The sequence below is a fragment of the Microtus oregoni genome, unplaced genomic scaffold (assembly GCF_018167655.1).
Source record: "Microtus oregoni isolate MIOR12 unplaced genomic scaffold, Mior012 000013F_ref0000133, whole genome shotgun sequence".
NCBI lineage: Eukaryota > Metazoa > Chordata > Mammalia > Rodentia > Cricetidae > Microtus > Microtus oregoni.
The window spans coordinates 35,701,727-35,722,708 of record NW_024543072.1 but is presented as its reverse complement, the minus strand read 5'-3'; the positions used below and the strand labels follow the sequence as shown (position 1 = coordinate 35,722,708).

General features: G+C 40.9%; 1 protein-coding gene across 1 annotated transcript in view; it reads right to left on the bottom strand.

Moving 5' to 3' along the window:
* The window catches only part of Mroh9 (maestro heat like repeat family member 9), a 57,453-nt gene extending 50,414 nt beyond the window's left edge, over positions 1 to 7,039 (bottom strand). Inside the window, exons 1-6 of the mRNA XM_041662447.1 lie at positions 7,015 to 7,039; positions 5,520 to 5,566; positions 3,251 to 3,330; positions 2,544 to 2,679; positions 1,866 to 1,952; positions 197 to 301 (exon numbers count right to left, since the gene is read on the bottom strand). Coding sequence (XP_041518381.1) covers positions 197 to 301; positions 1,866 to 1,952; positions 2,544 to 2,679; positions 3,251 to 3,330; positions 5,520 to 5,566; positions 7,015 to 7,039 — 480 coding nt within the window. The remainder of the gene's footprint in view (positions 1 to 196; positions 302 to 1,865; positions 1,953 to 2,543; positions 2,680 to 3,250; positions 3,331 to 5,519; positions 5,567 to 7,014) is intronic.
* Between the last annotated feature and the right edge of the window lie 13,943 nt (positions 7,040 to 20,982).

Here is a 20,982-nt window from a genome sequence, read left to right as displayed (position 1 = left end):
ATGGCTTAATACTAGATGTAAGAACTAGCTATCATTACACTTAAGTGATTGGCCAAACAGTGATTTAAATAATATAGTTTCCGTCTGATTATTTGGGGAGTCTGGGTGGCCAGGAAATGAACAAGCTGTCTCTTACAACACAGCCCTCTACAAACTCAGTCTCAAATTGACAGCATTCCTGAAGTCAGTGACTTACATATTTCCTGACTCTCTTGGCTGCAAAGATCAGCACTCTGGTGATGATCGTCATGGCTCGTACTTGCAGGTACTGTTTATTCTGATTTATCCACATGGCCATTTCCTGTTGGAAACATGATGGCCATTTTAGAACCACAATATTTTCATTTTTGAAAGGTTCATCTTTGTAGTTTCCAACTTTACCAAGGCAGGCAGCAGCATCTATTTATTAGTCCATATTTGATCTCATTTTATCTAAATCTACACCAAGATCCCAACCCTTCAACTATTGTATGACTTTCACTATTATATTGACACATTTGTGTTTTATTAATTTACTAATATTCACTATAATCCAAACTTTAAGGTGTCATTAAATGTCTTGTATAAGACTATGGTGTTTTGCTACCTCTTTGTTTAAGTTCATATTTTCCCTTTAAAAGTATATTATTTGTATTTCACCTTTAAGAGAGTACTGAAATTGCATCTGATCTAGAAATGTCAACTTACTTGAGAACTATTCCATCTCTTGATTTATATATTCTGGAGACAGCATCTTGGGTTCTGTGTGCCTGCAAAACTACCACCATGAGGACACTGCTAAGATTTATGGTTCATACCTCCCAGAGATGTGGATGGAACCACACCTCGACCTGCTTGGGTCACAGCCAGGAGAGTGGAAGATCCAACCCACTGTGTTGGCACTATTTCCTGGGTGGACGGTCCTAGTCTATTTAAATGGAGAAAGCTAGCTGAGCATAAACAACCTAGCAAGCAGGCACCACAGGGGTATCATTCTTCTTTGCTGTCTGAATTTCTGCCATGGTGACTTCTCTGCAATTGTGGATTATAGTTTTCAATTGTAAGTCAAATAAACCCCTTTCTCTCTTAAGCTGTATTTGCTAAAGTGTTTAATCACAGCTACAGAAATCAAACTATGACACAGTCCTTAAATCCAGCAGTGGTGGGGCAGGAGGCAAACAGGTCTCCCCACAGAGTCACCATTGTTATTTAGACTCAAGCTAATACCAACACTGTTCCTTTCCACCCCCCAACTTCCACGTACTTCCACAGAAGACACAACTTTTCAGTAGCCATTAACACCATTTCCTAAAATTTAATCTTTTAATAACTCAAATAAAGGAAATGGGTAATGATGGAGGAGGGTCATCTGTCTATCTGTTGCTTTCATTGGTTAATTAATAAATAAACTGTTTGGCCTGATAGGTCAGAACATAGGTAGGTGGAGTAGACAGAACAGAATACTGGGAAGAAGGGAAGTGAGGCAGACGCCATGGAGCCAGCTGCCAGGTCAGACATGCTGATTCTTCCCGGTAAGCTACCACCTCGTGGTGCTACACATATTAATATAAATGGGTTTATCAAGATGTGAGAGTTAGCCAGTAAGAGGCTAGAGCTAATGGGCCAAGCAGTGTAAGTGAATACAGTTTGTGTATTGTTATTTTTCCAGGGCTAAGCTAGTCATGCGGGAGCCGGGTGGGACGAAAAGCAGGCCTGCTCGCCTCTTCACTACAGGGTAACTCTGTGAGTTATTTCACACCATCAAAAGTCTAGAGAAAAATTCCAACCTCCCAGTACTAGATGGAGAGACGAATATGACCAATTAGAAATAAACAGAACGTGCTGGACTGTTTATAATGTAACAAAACCATTTGCTTTGCTTTTACCTTTAAGATCTGTATCTTGTAGAAATCTTTAGACACTAAAATAATAAGAGTATCTCCATACATGTTGAAAATATTTTCATATAAATTCTGAAAAACAGAACAGAAATGTGCAATTAGCCAGCCAACCTTGAAAAATATTTTACCAAATGTGTATAGCTTTGCAATTGAAGCGCCCTAGTTTCCTCTGTAAACATAAGATGAGAGAGGGGAGGGAGAGGAGGCAGCTCTGCTGCTAAGACCTGACTCACTAGCATCTTCAATCCCTCATGAGCATCTTCTATGGCTCATTAGCAACTTCTATCAGTTGCAGCTTCAGCTTATGGCTCCCATGCACCATGTAGCAAGGTGGACAAGATAGAAACCACAAATGTTGCTGATCTTCATCTTAGGCTTCTCTGTATCTACATTTTTCTGCGTCTGCCCCCATCCTGCCTTTCAGAAGTCTCCTACAAGCTCCTTTGCTTTGCTAAACCAATTAAGTCAAACTATCTTCACTCATCTGTTCCTATAAACCTTGCACAATCTGTTAAATCCTTATTGTCGTGAGGATGTCAGGGATATGGGTTAGTAAGACAAACAACAACGCTAGCAGGAGATTCTAACCCACAGGTGTGAGCCGTGGAGCTTGCTGTGGTGTGTGCCAAGGCCTTATCATTAGACAAGGAAGGAAGAGCCTACCTCCAGGTCCTCGGCGTTCTCGGAGTTCCTCCCCAATGCTTGCACTGTGCTAAGATCTGGCAAGGAAAATACACTTCTGAAAGATAACTCTAATATCCCCAACTGTGACTCAAACTGCAGCAGCGGATCAACGAAACTGACAAGGAAAAGGAATATAATGGAGTCAGTGAGGTTTCAAATGTGACCTAACTCAGTTGGAGTTTTCTTAGCATAAAATGTACAGTTTTGGGCTTTATGTGACATGTAGGTTTTGATATTCTCTTAACAATAGTGCATTAAATATATAAAATGATGCTCTTTGAAAATATAGTATACAGTTATTTAGAAATCAGAATCTATTTACCTAGAAATAAAGTTATAGACTGATTACATGCCCAGCCAAATCCATAAATCCCACAGTGTGCTTCAGATAATTGGGCAGTATTATTACCACATTTTCCTAGCCAGTGATACTATGTTTTACACACGTCATTATTTCTTATATTGTGTGCATCTTCAAGTTGATTGCAAAAGAAACCTGTTCACCATCAACCAAACAATATCTGATTTTCAATAAAATCCAGAAACTCTAAGAGAGACCCTAAAAAGTAAACAGTGCTTGCTGGAACTGGTGAATGGAGAATGATTAAGGGTTTATTATGTTTTAAATCTGTAACACTTGCAAGATATTTAGTTAGTGAAATCAGGGATCATTATAGCTTACATACCTAGAGTTTATGGACAAGATAATGGATTGACCACTTAACAGGCCTGAGTATGCATCCATTAGCATTTCAGCTTCAAACTCCTAAGGACCACAGAAAAAAACAAAAGCCGATGAATCAAGAATTACAGAACAGTGATATTCCCAACACCATGGTCAGGTCTCCCTTTTACAGAGAATGAAAAAAGCAGATCAGATGGTAAGAATTTATAGGATTAAAACTAGAAGTTCTGTGAGTCAGCCACAGTGTTGGCGGCTTTTTACAGCCAGCCATTCTGCTTTTATAACATTTCAGACTATCTTTGTATGGGATGCTCTTTACCAGGTGTGTGTCTATATACCACTGAAAAGCTGAGTGCAATCTATTCGGTATAGGGTTAACCTATGGAAATGTTAGCTAGGTAACTGAAGTTCAGTCAGGTATCAACACATTGCAAAGCGATGATGGAGGAGATTTGAAAACACCATCCTCCCCACAAAATATCAATGAAGTGAAACTGAGATTTCAGAATGTTTTGTTTTTAGTGCCAACAGCCTTGGCACTAGGCTACTGTCTTTACCACCAGACTTAGAGTTTTCTTATGGCTCTATCACTTAAGAATTATGTCACCACAGGAAAGTCACCTTCTGCCAATTTTTGCTTCTTTTCAAAGTGGGAATAATTTAGCACTTCCCCTACAGGGCTGTTATGAGGCGTGAATGTTTGCTCATCTTAAGCATTCAGAGATGCTAACTAGCATGCCTTGAGTGTCTCCTGTGTATTAGCTGAAGTTGTTGCTTGAATGGGTAAGGTTGCTCTGTCTCTCTGTGACTCCCTCTGTCTCAATCTCTCTGTCTTTCTCTCTCTCATTCCCTTTCTTCCTAATCTGAAGCTGTACCTCTAAAACTGAGGGCATTTTTCCTTCCTTCCCCCTACCCGCTATTCTTTCCTTGCCTGCTTCTTTCTTTCGTCTTTCTTTTTTCATTCAGGACAAAATATCTTATCTCCCTTCCGTTGGTCCTCACTTCTGCTCCAGTAAGTGGTAAGAGGAGCAGTAGCAGGTAAATCTCTGTCCATGAGAAAGTCATTCCCTTTGGGCATTGTCATGCATGTTCTGTTCTTTGCTTTCTTGTATATCTGTGCTCCATCTTCTTCCTGGGATGCACTTTGATTTCAACTGGAATATTTGCCGTCCTGAAACATCCATTTAAGTCTTCTCTAAACACAGGTAAATTGGAAGGACCCCCCAAGCATCTCTTTGAACCTGCTGTACCTTCTTTATAAGCTACTGACATTTCTTAGCAGTAACTTAAATCACTTCTCTGTTGGACTCTGAGCAATTTAAAACTAGTCTCTGAATTTCATTTTGTGCTACCTCTCAAAGCTGCAGCGTCATATTGGACATGTCCCAGGTACTTTAAAGCTCCTTTTGAATAAATGAATGGATGAGTGGATGAATAAAATGCCAATAATTTCCTTTTTTCACCCTTTGAGTTGGGAATGTTGGCAAATAATTTCATGTCATAGCGACATTAAACTCATCCATCAGCTGTCACCAGTCCTTTAACTTTAATTATCAGTGATATTTTTATACCTAGGATCATAATGAAACTATGCATGAAAGTTTTAATAACTATACTGGCCCATTCCTGAAAGATTACACATTTTATTGTGGTGGTGTTCCTTGTACTAATTTTGACTTAAATATCGGGACTAAAACGGTGATAGAGTTTGTTAAAAGTTCAATAGTTCAATCCATGTTTTTTTTTTTTAAGCTGATGGATGAATGCTCATTAATACAGCCAGTATTTTACACATACCTTGTGAAGGACAAGAAAAGTGTCCAAAGGCCTAGGACTAAAATCACAGAAGATAAATAGAAAAAGAGATGCAAAGCAGGATGACACCTGAACAGAGAGATGATGTCATGTGAACTGAAGCTGGGAGGGAGGGACTGCGGTTTGGTGATTTCCACAGTAACGGTATCCGGTATCCGGAGTGCAGAGACTTGGAGAGCCATCAGGCTGTGGTGGTGGGTGGAGAATCAGTAGGCTTGGGTTAGACTCTTTAGGATTGGTGCTGAAGGTCATTTGCAGATGTGCAGGAGAGTGATGGAGAACATAATGCTATAGTGGAGGATAATGTAAACGCTAGTTCCCCACCAAGCTGTCTTCATCTACCTATGCAAATGAAGTATTAATTTCAACATATTTGTAATAGAGACAGTGAGTGTGAGTTTTCTCCGAGGAGGAGACTTCTGATGCATTAAGGAATGTCCTAGAATATCACATACCACTTGGCGCCACTTCATAATGGCCTGCAGGGTCTGGAGACGAGTCACTAGGCAGACAGAGGAGAGGGTGTGTAAGGGTTGGCGTGATTCTCTTGTCATCATAGATCTTATCTCTAAAACTGAAGTTGTACCCACTTGGATGGTAAGACCACACACATACAGATGCACACACAGACACACACATAAACACACCCCACAGATAAATCCATTATGTGTATTCCATAGCAACACTTAACAGAAATTAGTAAATGCTAGATTGTCACATGGAAAAGCAATGTGTCAGAACTAAGTGGCATTTATTCCAGGCAGAGGGTGTGCAGAAGCCTATGATCCAAACTATGATTCTAATCTCAGCATTAATTTTTTTAAAGATTTATTTATTATGCATACAATGTTCTGTTAACATATATACACCAGAAGAGGCACAAGATCTCATTATAGATGGTTGTGAGCCACCATGTGGTTGCTGGGAATTGAACTCCGGACCTCTGGAAGAGCAGCTAGTGCTCTTAACCTCTGAGGCATCTCTCCAGCCCCCTCAGCATTAATTTTTATAAAAAGAAAACATCCATGATCATTTTCATTGTGGCAACATTTCCTGATAATGCTTCCATCTACTCTTGTTGACTATTATGAATGCAACAGATATGTCATTGATCTCTTAAAATTGTGAACAGAAAATAGTTTTCTGTGTAGATATCACTCAATACATCAAACACATTTTATATATATATATATATATATATATATATATATATATATATATATATATGTTGTCCACTTCTAGTTTTTGCATATGATCAGGGAAAACTTGTATTACTTCTCTTCTTAAGGAATTTATACTATCATATAGTGAACTGCAAGTGCTATGAATATCTTATTGGGCAATAAAAGCAGATTGCTTGTGTTCATGGTAGGGTTCAATATCTGAATCTCCCTGTCTGTATCTTACACATACACACACACACACACAACCACATACATACACATACCACACACAAATACGTATAAAATATACTGTACATCCACATACAGAGAGACACACACCACAGAGATAGATGCATACACACCACTCAAACACAAAGACATACATAGAAAACACACACACATATACAGACACATACCGCACACACATATAGCCACACACACACACAGACATACATATAAAACACACACATATACAGACACATACCACACGCACACATATAGCCACACACATACACACAGACATACATAGAAAACACACACACATATATAGACACATACCACACACACATATAGCCACACACACACACAGACATACATAGAAAACACACACACATATACAGACACACACACACACACATAGCCACACACATATTCACACCACACACGTACACAGACACATACACATTACCACCACACACACAGACACACACACACCAGTATCCCAATAGTTCAGACCCTCCATCCCAATAGTTCTTCTATCCCAGTAGTTCAAGCCCCAAAGCCTTACTTGTACTTGAAATTTCTTGTACCATGCTGCCAGGTGAGTTAGAGTCTTCCAATGATGCTGCAAGAGAGTGCAGGGCATTAATACACAAGCGGGGCCTTTCTGCTCGTTGGGTATTACTCTGTCCATTTGACACTACATTGTTATAAGACGTGACACGTACATTAATTTCCATCTTAGGTCTGCAAGCACCGCACACTCAGTTTCCTAACGAACACCAACCCTTAGTCACTTCAGTTTCTCTGGGTCCAAAACTAAGCATGGGCTCTTCATGCCCTCTGCTTAGGGTTCCTCTTTCCCAGACAACAATGGGAGCCAGGACTGCTGTCTCATCAAGCTGGGTGGACATCCTCTTCCAAGCTCACATAGGTTATTGGTATAACTCACTTCTCAGGCCCCTCAGGCCTGCACCTTGTTCTCTGGTGGCTGTGGCTCCCGTTCCCCATCATAAAGACCATGCCATGCCATGGGCCTCCAACACTGTCTTGTTTTCAACAGACTAGAGCAAGAATTACAGGGCTTGTGAGGTTAACTTGGGCCCACTTGGATACTCTCTCTTTAGATTAATTCAAAGACGATTTCCCATTGCCCTTCATTATAGCTGTGAAACCCCTTAGTCTTAATGAGTAATGAAAAGAAAAGCTAGTACATTCAGAGACTTAGTTCTAATCTTTAATTTTATGAGGCAGGATTACCGGGACCAGCAACATTGAGGTTTGTCTTTAAATTCTTTTTACAGACAGGCTTTTCATTGTATTCATTACAAATTGTACTTTCTCAGTTTGTGATTCTTTGTAAAACAATAACAGCAGCAGCAACGAATCCATATCCACCACCTCGAAGTCCACTGGCCTTCTTCTTCCTGTTCTCTTCCCAGTAGGAATTTCCCCTTTTTTCTTTTCAACCTTTGGAAAGATTCCATTTGTAGCTGCTACCACTATAAACTGTATTGCTGGGATTTAGTTATAATTTAAACAGATTTATGTCTCTTAATGCTATCCAATCTGATGGAGGAAGGTCATTGGTAATAAACAAACTGCCTTGGCCCATTTTATTGGTTAGAACATAGGTGGGTGGAGTAAACAGAACAGAATGCTGGGAGGAAGAGGAAGTGAGCTCAGAGACACCATGCTCCCCTCTCCCAGGCAGACACACGCGATGAAGCAAGCCAACAGGTCAGACATGCTGAATCTTTCCCGGTAAGACCTGTGCTACACAGTTTATTAGAGATGGGTTGATCGGGATATGAGAATTAGCCAGTAAGGGCTAGAGCTAATGGGCCAAGCAGTGTTTAAAAGAATACAGTGTCTGTGTAATTATTTTGGGGCATAAGCTAGCAGGCGGCCGGGGTGCTAGGGACGCAGCCCCACCGCTCCTATTACTACACCAGTCCATAACCATTTATCAACGCAGGGGAATGTCGCCACAGTTTAAGTTAGGTTTTGTTGTTGTTTTTAAATCTTTTATTACATTTTCACATTGTGTGTGTGTGTGTGTGTGTGTGTGTGTGTGTGTGTGTGTGCAAGAGAGAGACAGAGAGAGAGAAAGAGACAGGCAGGCAGATAGACATTGAGACAGAGAGACACTGAGACAGATAGGCAGACAGGCAGAGAAGGGACAGAGGCCAACTCACAGACAGTGTTCATGTACTTTTTTAATATGAAGGCTCTATATTTTTGAAATAATGATTAATTGAGTTACTTTTTATTCTTTTAAACTTTAGATGGAACTTGTTACTTCCCAAGTAGGAGAAATATAAAATTTTCCCACTTCTATTTTCTCCCCTTTCTCACTCCTCATAAATTATTTGACTGTTACTTAATAAAATCTCTATGCCTTTGTGTTTGTATTGTATTACTTGATTAATAATCATCTCTAAGTGCTAGCATGAAGCAATCATTATGTAACATTTACACACATTTTGCTGATGGTATTATTGTCTTTTTCTGTGCTTTAGCTCTGTATTTGAGTAAACCCTAGTACAGAACTAGGCTTTCTCTGGTCGCTTCTTGCTGGGTCAAAATTCATTTTCTATTCATTTATTGAAGAGCTCCTGATAATTACATCCCTTGCATTCTTCTCATGTTTACAACTGTTTGCTACACCTTACTGAATAAGGCGTTGGCTGTTGATGACACTCTTGGGCTACTGTGTTTTCCATGAGGTTTTCTTAGATGTTGCTCCATTGCCACCTAGCTCTGCTCGGGAAGATGCAAAGGTTGACTCACTTTTTCCTTCCTTCTGTGTAGAACTTTGCCCTGGATTTCAAAGAATTATTTATCTTTTAGAATGTAACTTTAAGAGGATATAGGTCACCACTGATGGTTTTAAGGTCTCTAGAGGGACAGTGAAATTTGTGATCGATCATTCAAGGCAGATTTTAGTTAAGTATCTTGACTTGTGTATTGCTGATTAGTGTGTGTGTGTGTGTGTGTGTGTGTGTGTGTGTGTGTGTGTATGTCCAATTCTTCAGGTCCTTTTAGCTCTTCCTGGCCTTTCCTGCATGTTTAGTATCTTTCTGGCAGTTTCCTTAGTTCTGTTTCTAACATGGTCCTTATTCTGGTTTTTCCTCTACTTCTCCAAGCTGCAATATTTGTTCTCTAAATTCTTCAGTCTCTACTTTGAAGCTCACTTTACACGGATAAAGTCCATTCATTAAATGTAAAGATCTTGCTTACTTACTCTTTAACAATATGTTCCCAGTTATTTATTTGGCATTTGTTACTTCTCCTTTTTTAGTGAAGTCTCTGTTTCTATCCTGCATTTCACATTTGCAGTGAAGGTGGGGCACTCATGCATCAAATGCTTTGCCTCATGGAGGATCACTTCAGACCAGAAGTAAATATGTGCATTTGATAGTTTACTTTTGATTAGCATATCTCAATTGTACCAAATAAGGGGTTTCATTACGGTGGTCAATGCAAATGTACAACATGTTTTCATTATCTTCACCGCATGGTGCCCACTCTCTTCTGCCTCTCCTGAAGCTAGTCTTTCTCTTTGCAATCGTCCCCTCTCTTTTATGTCTTAAAGTCCATATTCTGCTCCCGAGAGAGCACGTGAGATATTTGTCTTCTGAATCTGCCCTGCTTTGCTCCACATGATGCTTGCTAGTCCTACAGACTGTTCTGTGAATGACGTAATTCTTTATGACTGAACAATGCTGTCCATCCACTGATGGGTGGCTAGACTTATTCCAGAACCTTGAGCTTTCCTCTCTGCCTGCTAGTTTGCTGACAGCCCTAGAATGACTGTAGAATTGACCTTCCGTTGCCCATTCTCTGTCTCAGTAACTTGTCCGTGGTTTTCTGTTTAGCCCAGTCTCACTTGATTCCCATAGTCTGTCATCAAACCATGAGTACATTTCATTCCATTCTCTAAGGTTGACATCTTTTCCTCACTGTTCCCATCACTTGAGACAAAGGCATCATTTGCATACAGTAGCCATGGACCTCGGTGTGGATAAAGTCTCATTTCTGACATGTCATTTCACTCTCAAATCCACTGCTACTTCACGTAACAGGAAAACATGCATATTTTTCTTTCTAAATATTCCATGTTTCATGAAAGGAAATTAGTGGTAGGTCAAGGCTTTGCTTTAGTGGAATTTTCTTTCTCAAAATTTCCACATGAAGTTCTAGGAAAGTTCTAGAATTTACTCCATGATATAAGTTTTACTATCCTGTATTTATGTGTGGTTTATTTTAATAAATGATGACCTATATTTTCCTTCATGTTTTTGAAAGTGGGTCTCTCTGTCAGCTTACACTGGTACCGAACTTGTAACCCTTTTGTCTCAGCTTCCCAAGTGCAGGCATGTATCGCCATACCTAGTGTACCGCCATGCCTAGTGTACCGCCATGCCTAATGTACTGCCATGCCTAGTGGTGTACCGCCATTCCTGATGTACTACCCTATTTAAGCTCTTTTATTAAACTATCTAGTCTCTTGAGTTTGCCGTTACCTGATGAATTTAATGAAATCTAGCATTAGTGAGGGAAAAATGTTTTCTGAAGAGAAACAAAATTTTAGAATGTAACTGTTTAGGGAAGACATTTTTTTTCCTGGGGGCACCTGATGATAGCTGGTGAAGTTACAAGTCAATCCAAGGGCCCCCAATGTATGCAAAGTAGAAGATAAATGATCTAAGACAGAAGATAAGTAGATTTCTTAATGGTGGATTTTGTGTGCCAACTTCCCTTAGTTATTGGAGTCTTAGCTAGGCATGCCAGTGAGAGTGTCTCTGGAAGCCAGAGACTGCCATTTCAGTTGGTGAACTGTAGCAAGCAGGCAGCTGTTGCTAGTGTGGGCGGGCATCACCCAGCCTGTTGAGGACCGCAGAGAGTACAGCAACCACCAAGTGCTCAGTTTGTTTTCTGTCTGGCGGTTTAGCCAGGACACTCATTTTCTCCTACCCCCAACGCTCTTGGTCTCACACCTTTAGAATTGACTGCAATGTTCTCAGTTCTCCGGCTCTCAGGATCTCAAACACCACTCTGTGCCATTGAGTTCCTGGGTTTCCAGCTTCCACACTGCAGACTGTGAGACTTTTCTGCCATGAGTCTCTGGCGAAGTAATTTCCTAACTTATCTGTAGTTGTTTTTTTTTTTCTTTTAATAAAACAACAATAACAACAAGTACAAACCAGGAGAAGGAGAAACAGGAAAAGCAGGCCTTTGACTGCATACAGACATAATGAAACTACCACTTACTTGTCTACAATTTCTCTGTAATTTCTGATGACACAAAGCAGTGAAGAGAAATCCTGTCACACGAAGGTAAAGTACTTTGAATAGTTATCAGCAAGATTTCTTGGAAATGTTGACACCTGTCATGGCAACCGAATGTTTCAAAGATTCCATTCTAGAATGGTTCTGGCACTTGGCCAGAATGTGCTGACATAACCACAGGGTTTCTGATTCTCTTGGTCACTACTCAGGGGTACTTCCTGATTTCTAAAGAGAAATTCTTTATATGATTCAATAGAAGTTGGGCCGATTGGGTAGAAGGTTCACAAAGATGACCTCGTGGCTAATTAGTGAATGGAGCATTACTCATATTTGATTTTGTGAAAATACAAACCAATTAATTATTATTTTTCAGTTAATAAGTAAAAATGAAATAAAAAGTAACAATCATTTTAAATATTGGCAAGGATTTTTTTTTAGAAAACTGTATTTTCTTGCTCAATTGCTGGAAGAACTAATGGATATAAATAAGTCTAGAGCAGTTATGGCAAAATTGAAGCCTACAATCTAGAATTCCCAATTGTAGGTCCATTGACTACAGAAGGATTTACAAAATTTATATACAATGAGCTATGGGAGCCAGTGTTTATTTCAAGATTCTCTGGTTAGCAAGGCTGATGCTAAGTTGGCCTGTTTGTGTACCTCATGGCTAGTGGGACCTAGTTAAGATCCTGAGTATCTGGGATTGCGGGCCTGCACCGACAGCCGTTATCTTCTTTCCTGATAACTGCCTTTACTTTCGCAAATGTTGGCTCTGCAGTCTATAATGCTTGTTGTGTTACTGAGTTATTGAATAGTATCCTTCATTTTTACCTATTATAATATTTATTTATTTATTATAGGAAGTTCTACTACCAAAACAAGCAAACAGAACTTTTGTCCAACTGTCTTCAGTCCTTCAGTTTCAGGGAGCGGTTTTGCTATTTTTAGAAACACTGGTTAATGCTTTTTTTCTGGTTCTTTGAAAATGGCCTCCCATTGCCTTCGGTCCCAGTGGTTTCTGATCACGGGTCATGTTACCTTGATTGATGAGGTCCTGTTCTAATACAGTGCCTTTTACTTGTTTCTTCCAGAGATCCTTTAGAACTCATCAGAGATTCTCTTTGAAGTTTGCTGAGTTTCTTAGAATTGATGGTTTTCATTAGATTTGGGGAGTATCGGGCCATTATCTTAACAGATTTCTTTTCTACCCTTCATTTTCTTCTACCTCTGAGTCTTGTATTATGCATAAGTTAGCATACTTCATTTTTTTCTATTTCTGTTCTTTCGGCTGGATAGCAATAGACATATCATCAAGTTTACTGACTTTTTTCTTCTCTTACTCAAATATGCTATTGAGGTCCTCAGTGAACTTTTAATTTACATTGTCTGACTTTTCTCTTTTGTGGTTTCTATTTGATTTACCATAGACAGGACCTCAAGTAGCATTTGATTATTTTATACTTTTTGTTGGACATTGTTCTTGTACTTTCAGATTATATATATATATATATATATATATATATATATATATACACACACATTAGTTCTTTGGCTATATTTATAATGATTTATTAAAAGTCTTGGGCTAAGGGCATGTAAGAATAGGGACCTGAGTTTGAATCTCCAGCACCCACATAAAAAGCTGGGCACGATGACACATGCCTGTTCTGTTAGAGCTGGAAAGGCAAAGATAGGAAGACCCTTGGAGCCTGCTGGCAGCCAGTCTTGTCAGTCAGTGAGCTCTGGGTTTAATGAGTGACCCGGTGTCGAAAACTCAAGTATGGAGCAACACAGGAAGATGTTGGCTTTCACACATGCACAAACATGTACACATGCATACAATCCACATACTTGCTTAAATAGTTCAAGGCTGTTCTTCTCTGTGTATAAATGACTTTTTCCTGTGTCTGGATGTTTTAAAGACTATAAGGCAGTATCTGTTGTTATTCTTGCTGTTATTGTAGATGGGACCTTTTTTTACTTTATGAATGTAGCAGATTTTCTCACTGTATTATACTGTTGAGTCTGTCGTGTTTGTCATATGTGCCTCCTGACTTCTTTGCTCACTTAGTCCTCTATTGATATTATGCAGACTTCCTAAAAGGCTTTGAAATAATTAGCCTTCCAGCCTTCATTAAGACAATGTGTGTGTGTGTGTGTGTGTGTGTGTGTGTGTGATGTTCAAATGTCTTTAAGATTTCCAGCAGTTCATACCTCTGCCTTGACTTCGACTTAGTGAGTACAGAGTCTCAAGTTCACAACACAGTGAGAGCCTAGGCTTTCTCAGGTATGTCTTTGGCATGTGGTGAGCCCTGCACGTGTACATAACCTGGGGATGCCCAGGTGTATACCAGGTGTCCCTGTGGACAGTTCATCCTGTGACTTTTGTGTTTGGTCAGTTGCTCACTGGATGCACTTGGCCTTGTCACTGAAGGCAGCTGACAAGCCACTCAGTTCTCCTGGCCTGTTTTATCAAGTGGTGTGGGAACAACTCTGTTGCAGGAAAGGAGCCTTGAGTCAGGCAGATACAGACAAATGGCTCTTTCTTCAGGGAGGAGGTAGAAAGTCAGATGGCTTCCTGGAGACCTGGTGGGATGATACCAACCTTTTCACCTCCCACTAGGCTGCCTAGGGTGCTATTTTCACAGTTACTTTGGTTGTGAGGTTGTCAAGTCTTTTGAGGACTAGAAATAGCAAGATCGCAACAGGCTAACTAAGTCACCACTGAACCAATATTTTCACTGAATTTCAGTTGTTTTTCTTGAGTTTTTAAACTGAAGAAAAAAATTATTTCAGCCCTTGTTGACTATACGAATTCTGAAAAATTTGATTTTGATAATTTGTTTTTGATCTCATTGTTATTTATAAAGGAACAGGATTTTCTAGAGTCTCTTCAAAATTCTACCCTTTCCATAACATTATAAATTTGTTTTTTGCTTGCATTTCTGGGGCTTCTAAGGTGTTTCTTTGTACTTGCTTTTTATTTCTACCTTTATGGGATGGTTACAATTTATAATGGAAACAATAAGTTTCCATTATGAAAGACTGAAAATGTTGCATGTTTGTTCCATTATTAAAATGATTCAGATCTATCCATCCAGCCCACGTGGGGAGAGTGCATACCATGGACCCCCACGACCTCCAGCTTGCTCAATCCTCTTTGACTTCCAAGACCCCTCCTTCAAAGGCTCTAGCTTCCTTGTTATTTATCAACATGGGGTTTGGACACTCACTTTGAAGATTTTTGCTCAATAACTCTACCACTATCAAAAATGAAAAAGAAGGAAAGAAAGAAAGTAACAGAGGACAGCAGTATGCATCTTGCAAATATTTACTCTGTAAACCTGGGAATCTGAGTGTGGAGGGATCGGGTAACCTCTCAGGGCAAGTGCAGAGCATCCTTGTGAAAGACCCTACAGACCCCCTCCTCAAAACCCGCAGCTAGCATGCTCCTGGGGGAACGTCCTGTTTGCTTTAAAAAAAAAAACTCTCTGGATCAGCAGCCAGCCTGCTCCCATAAGAACATCCCATGTGCCTGAGAGAGCAGGAGATAGAGATAGGAAGACTGCAAGGCAAGATGTCAATAAGATAGGATATCAACAAAGCAGGTTAGCTATAAGATAGGAACAGGATGACTGTTGCCAGGCATCCATGCTGAGAGAGGAAACCATTCATGCCCCCGCCTCATTCCGATAACCACGCTTTTGCTTCTGTAAACTTGCTTTTTGCTCTTCCCTATAAAAAGACCTCCCCCCAGTCTGCAGGCGCGCAAGTCCTCCGAAAGACTTGCTGCCCGCAGGTACCTGTGTTTACTCAATAAACCTCTTGTTAATTGCATCCTGTGGCCTGGTCTCGGAGTGTCCTGGTTCTGGGGTCTTCATCAGAGAGGAAAGGACCTCTCTGAGGGTCTTTTACTTGTAACCATGATAGTGAGGATGTATAAATCAGGGAGCAATAATTCCAAACAAGGACAGTACTAGAATAACCAGCCACTCGGAGGTGGATATAACATTGTTTTTGATTAGAAAACATTGCTGGAAAAATGTTCTAAGGGAGATAAACCGATCTCTTTCTGCAGTGGAACTCAGCAGGCAAAATAATGTACTAATATCATACAGCTAGGTATAAGTAGCTATTAACCAAAAAGAAAAATGAATTTGGGTGAATAATAATACATAACATAATTAAAAAACATAATATGGGATGTAAGATAATACTTTTAATATGCAATAAATTATTTTGTGAAAAACAAACTGGAAAATAAACACAGAATCAATTTCATGGATGCTAAATGGGACCAGAATGGGGAAGGGCATCAATTTTTGCCCATAATATTTTCACTCTTTTAGTATAGAAAATCTTGACACATGAATGTTTGCTGTATTATTTTCGCTATATAAAATTTAAGAAGAAGGTTTTATTGGACTGGAGCCCTCTGTTCTCTGGGAATTCCTTTGACTTTGTCCAGATTTTTATGATCTATGAGTGGAAAGAAAATAAGAGACAGGAATGACACACATGACTGCGGAGCCTCAGTTGGGTCTGCTGGGTGATGGTTTTGAAATGGTCGTGCAATGTGGAATGTCAGATTCTGGGTTTTATTCTGCTTTTTTTTTATATAAAAATAACCATAAATTAGAATAGAAGAGAAAAATGCGTATTTTTGCTGGCATCTGCCTCTTAAACCTTTATAGTGTGTGTTTTTCTGCTCTGGCCTGCTGAGGGGAACTGCCCATAGCTTTTCCACTCCCCCCTTCACTCCCAAGGTTGCCTGGTAACTCCTTTGTAGTTTTTGAGAGGAGCAGGGAACTAGCTGCATTCTAATTGCAAAGACTGGAAGAATTCAGAAACGATCTTCCAGAGATTTCTCATGTAACATGGAACCACTAGGTGTCGCTCAAGATAAAACTTGGGGCAGCCTATTAGTTGGTGTGTGTGTGTGGGGGGGGGGCACAGAAAAGGAAATCATGTTAATGATGAAACTAATGACACAGTGAAAAGTGGCTTCCTTCCAGGCCAATACCCACAGGAGACGGCTTCACACTCTCTGTGCCATGTCTGTGTCGTGGTTGGAACCAGACTGTAACATAAAAGGAATGAAATAAGCTCATAAAAGTCAAGAAATACGCCATAGTCACGACTTTGTCAGAACAAGGGGTGACAATTCCAAGCATCGAGTCTGCAGGAATTTCTCCCACAAATGACGTCTGGAGTTTCAACAGTTACCCCAGGTGGTAATGAGTCAAATAACTTGGCAACTCTGTAGACAGGGAGGATTGAGATGTGATGTTTTTAGCACATCCTTACACTGCTTGTCTGAAAACTATAACTGGCATTCATTCATTTCTTCATTCATTCATTCATTCAGTGTGTTATTTGTAATATGAGTAGGGTGAGCTAAGGGAGAGAATTAACACTGATTTAGACTCTTTATGCTTTCTGTTGCATTGTTTCAATTATTATTTATTTTTAACATAATTTCACCATAAGCCACGTCTTCATTTTGATGATTGGTTTATACAGGCAATGTTTCAGAATCTGATCACCAACAGCCTTGACTTTTGTTTCTCACTGTCTTTTTCCACTTCAAGTGAAAAGCTGGGATATTCTACTTTAATGAACTCAAGTGAAGTCACATTGATTAACAGAACTACAGTTAGCAATTTAAACTCCCTGGTTTCTTTACAGTGACCCAGCTTTCTTTACTCAAAACACAGTTGTCCTTCCTCACACTAGGGCGACAGAGGCAGCGCACAGCAGGGGAGAGGTGAGCTCATCCCTCTGCCTTCTAAGGGGAGTTGGGCAGGAAACGGAAGAAGATGTGGAAAGAGCTCCTTCCCTTTGAGTGGCAATTGCAAGCTGTTCTCAGTCTTAAGGAGAACCACAGACCTACAATTCCTTCTATGTAATCTAAGCATTTCCTCCAGGCTGACAGTGCACGCATGGACGTTTTATAGACTTTATTTTCTCTAATTGAGGCAATTTATTAAATAATAAAATCACCCTGTTGGTCCAGACTCCAACTCTCAATCTGCCAAGCACTTGGACTCCAACACCCAGCCTGCCAAGCGCTGACCCCTCCTACAGGGTATTTAGGGTCGTATCTGAACAAGGAACCCGTGGTTTTGGGTGTGCATGTGCGCTTTTTCTGTCTTTCTCCTGTCATGCTCCCGGCCACAGGGATCCTCTGTCTATTAAACTCGGACATTTAATTTGGCTTAGTCTGGTCTGATTGAATTCCTCGTGCCAGCGGAGAGGCTCTGTTAGAAAATATTCTTAACAGTTGGAGGTTTCCCACAGAAAGGGTCCATTTTTCCTGCGGGCTCAGGGCCCAGGGCTGTGCTGGAAAACGCCCTTCCCATGCACGTCCTCTGCCAGACTAGATCAGCTTTGGACTCGGTGAATTTCCCTTCTTTTGCTCTATGCCGGAATGGTCCCCTGGGGTGACCCATTCGCTTTTTGGGCCTTAGTTGAAGTCATTGAAGTCTTGGCTGTGCCGAGAGCCTGATCCACATGGAGAAAGCCAAGCCTTTCACTGAGATGGGACTTGCATGTTGGGAGACGTCCCTCATCCACTTCTCATGCACCCTTGTTTGTGACTCAAGGGTTATGTTCTGGGGACGCATCGCAACAGGCTTCAGTCACACAGACATAATATTCCAGTGGGTCCTTACAATTCCAAGTCAATTAATCAAACACCCTAAGTGGCCTTCTACAAAAAATTCTTTTAAACTGGGGCTATCTAACTTAAATTAACAATGCTCCAAAACCCTGTGGTTTCTAGATGCCTACTCTTGTCCCTCCTTCTGCCTCTTCTTTGCTGATTCGTATCACGTGGTTTGTCCTGTCCCGCCTCCATAGCCAGCAGGGCTCTGACACTGCCCAGAGGCAAGGCCGGCTTTCATCCGGTTTGGATTCAGGGATCTAAACACAACTCCCTTTCCATTGGCCGAGGACAGTGGAGGTCTAATTGCACCAGAACTTTTACACAGGTTTCTCTCTGCCCCACCCCCTCTAGCCGTCTCTTGTGCTTCCCTGGCAGGCCTAACTATAAGTTGGTCAGCTGACATAGGTTTCCAAAAGTGCTTTATGTGTCTGTCTGTTAGAATGGTGTGGCCACAGTATGTTTATGTAAATATGTAAGTGTGTTTTCATGATGTGCTTACTTTAAGTTTCTGTATATATATGTGTGTTTATGTTAAGATCAGTAAAACTTATATCTCCAGATTACAACAGCTCTGGGAAAATACAAAATGTGGGTAGCTACCATTTTAACCTCACCACCATCTTTGGTAAGGGTAACCGCATGTGCTAGCCACCATTTTAACCTCACCACCATCTTTGGTAAGGGCAACCACATGTGCTAGCCACCATTTTAACCTCACTGACATCTTTGGTAAGGGTAACCACATGTGCTAGTATTCTACTGGCGTTAATAAACTGTAACTAACTGGATAAAATACACATCTAAATTTAGCTTATATGCCTAGTTTAAAATAACAGGTAATGGTACGTGGTGAAATGGTCTGTCCTGTCTCTTTAAGAGACAAGCCACACCCACTCCCTCCCCCATCCACTGAGGCAGGTAGATCTTCTGCATCTCTCTTTTTCATCTCCCTCTCAGAGAGGTAGCTTCTGTCTGTTCCTTCTCTTCTCTCTCTCTCTCTCTCTCTCTCTCTCTCCTCTTCTCCCTTTCTCCCTTCCCTTCTATAACCACTAAATAAATATCCAGCCTCACTCTGCATGGCATGCCTATCCATGTCTCTGTCTCTCCCTGCCCTGGACCAACCACTGCTTGGGGACCTGCAGCTGTCCATACCTGGGACTGGCTGCTCTCAGGGCCTGCTTCCTGCTACCACCACCTTGGGATCTGCAACGTTTCTGCTGCCTGCTGCTGCCCGGGTTCCTGCAGCATTTTTTTTTTTCGGTTGTTTTTGGTTTTTTTCGAGGCAGGGGTTCTCTGTAGCCTTGGTGCCTGTCCTGGAACTAGCTCTTGTAGACCAGGCTGGCCTTGAACTCACAGAGATCTGCCTGCCTCTACCTCCTGAGTGCTGGGATAAAAGGCGTGTACCACCACCACCCAGCATGATCCTGCAGCATTTTTAATAATCCATTACAACTCAAGTGCCTTTACAGATCTGATGCAGCTTCCACAGCATCCTTTAGCTCCTCCACAAAGACAGAAGACCTTCTGCCTCCACGCCTAGCCTTTGGGTTTGGCATAACCCACACAGAAGCAAAAAGGCAGCCTTTTACCTCTCCAGCTTTCTGGTTGCTTCACCCAGGAATCGATCTGCTCATCCTGCCAAGCCAGGTAGACTAAATCTTCCCCACATAGGAAAAATGTTTGGGTCTCTGGTACTCAACAGCCAAGGGCAAGCACTGCTTTTAAGACTGGTGTTCTCTAAGGACATAGGAGAGGATTTGGGATTGTCCACATAGCTAAAAAGCTGTCTCATTTTTGCTCTTTTATCCCTCCCAGATCTGTCTAAGGGCATTTGACAACTTAAGGTACTGTTCTTTAATAGGTTTCATAGTCCAGGATTAACAGGTTTCAGGTGTATCTTCAGAGATTCAGAGTTCCTAATTTACTTTAATTGTATTCTAAAATGTTCATACCTTTTAACCTAAAGCAATAGCCTTTTGCTATGATGTAAATTGCTTCCAGTTTTCTTATAGGTTCTTGGAAAAGTTTTACTGCTGTATCAAATTCAGATCTGGTTAAAAACAACAACAACAACAACAACAACAAAAAACTCAAACAAACAACAACAAAAAAACCCCTAAGTCTCCAGGGCCTTTTGCTAACCCCAGCCAGTTTCAAGCATATTTTACAGGTCACTCCTGCTGCCTGGGCCAAGACCAACTCACAAAGTGCTCTCCAGATTATGTCAAGCATCTGCACCAGCTCCTGGGACTTTACCATTGGTACCAACTCTCGTAGATGAAGGACACCTACCTACTAAAATCTGGTTGTATCTGATACACCCACGCCTAATGTGTCCAACCAGGACACTTTCCTGTTCCATTCTTTCTGGCAGTTAAAGCATAGGACCAGTAATAACAATATTTTCTTCTTCCTCAAATAGCAGCTGCCTGAGGACTCCAGGATGACTACAAACTGGGTGCCACCCCAGCTACTCCTCTCGCTGAGTGTGAGCATGCCAACTCCCAGCTCTCCCCTCTCCCATGTCACCCCATGCCCACAGGAAGTAGCCAGACTTGAGCCAATGCCCATTTA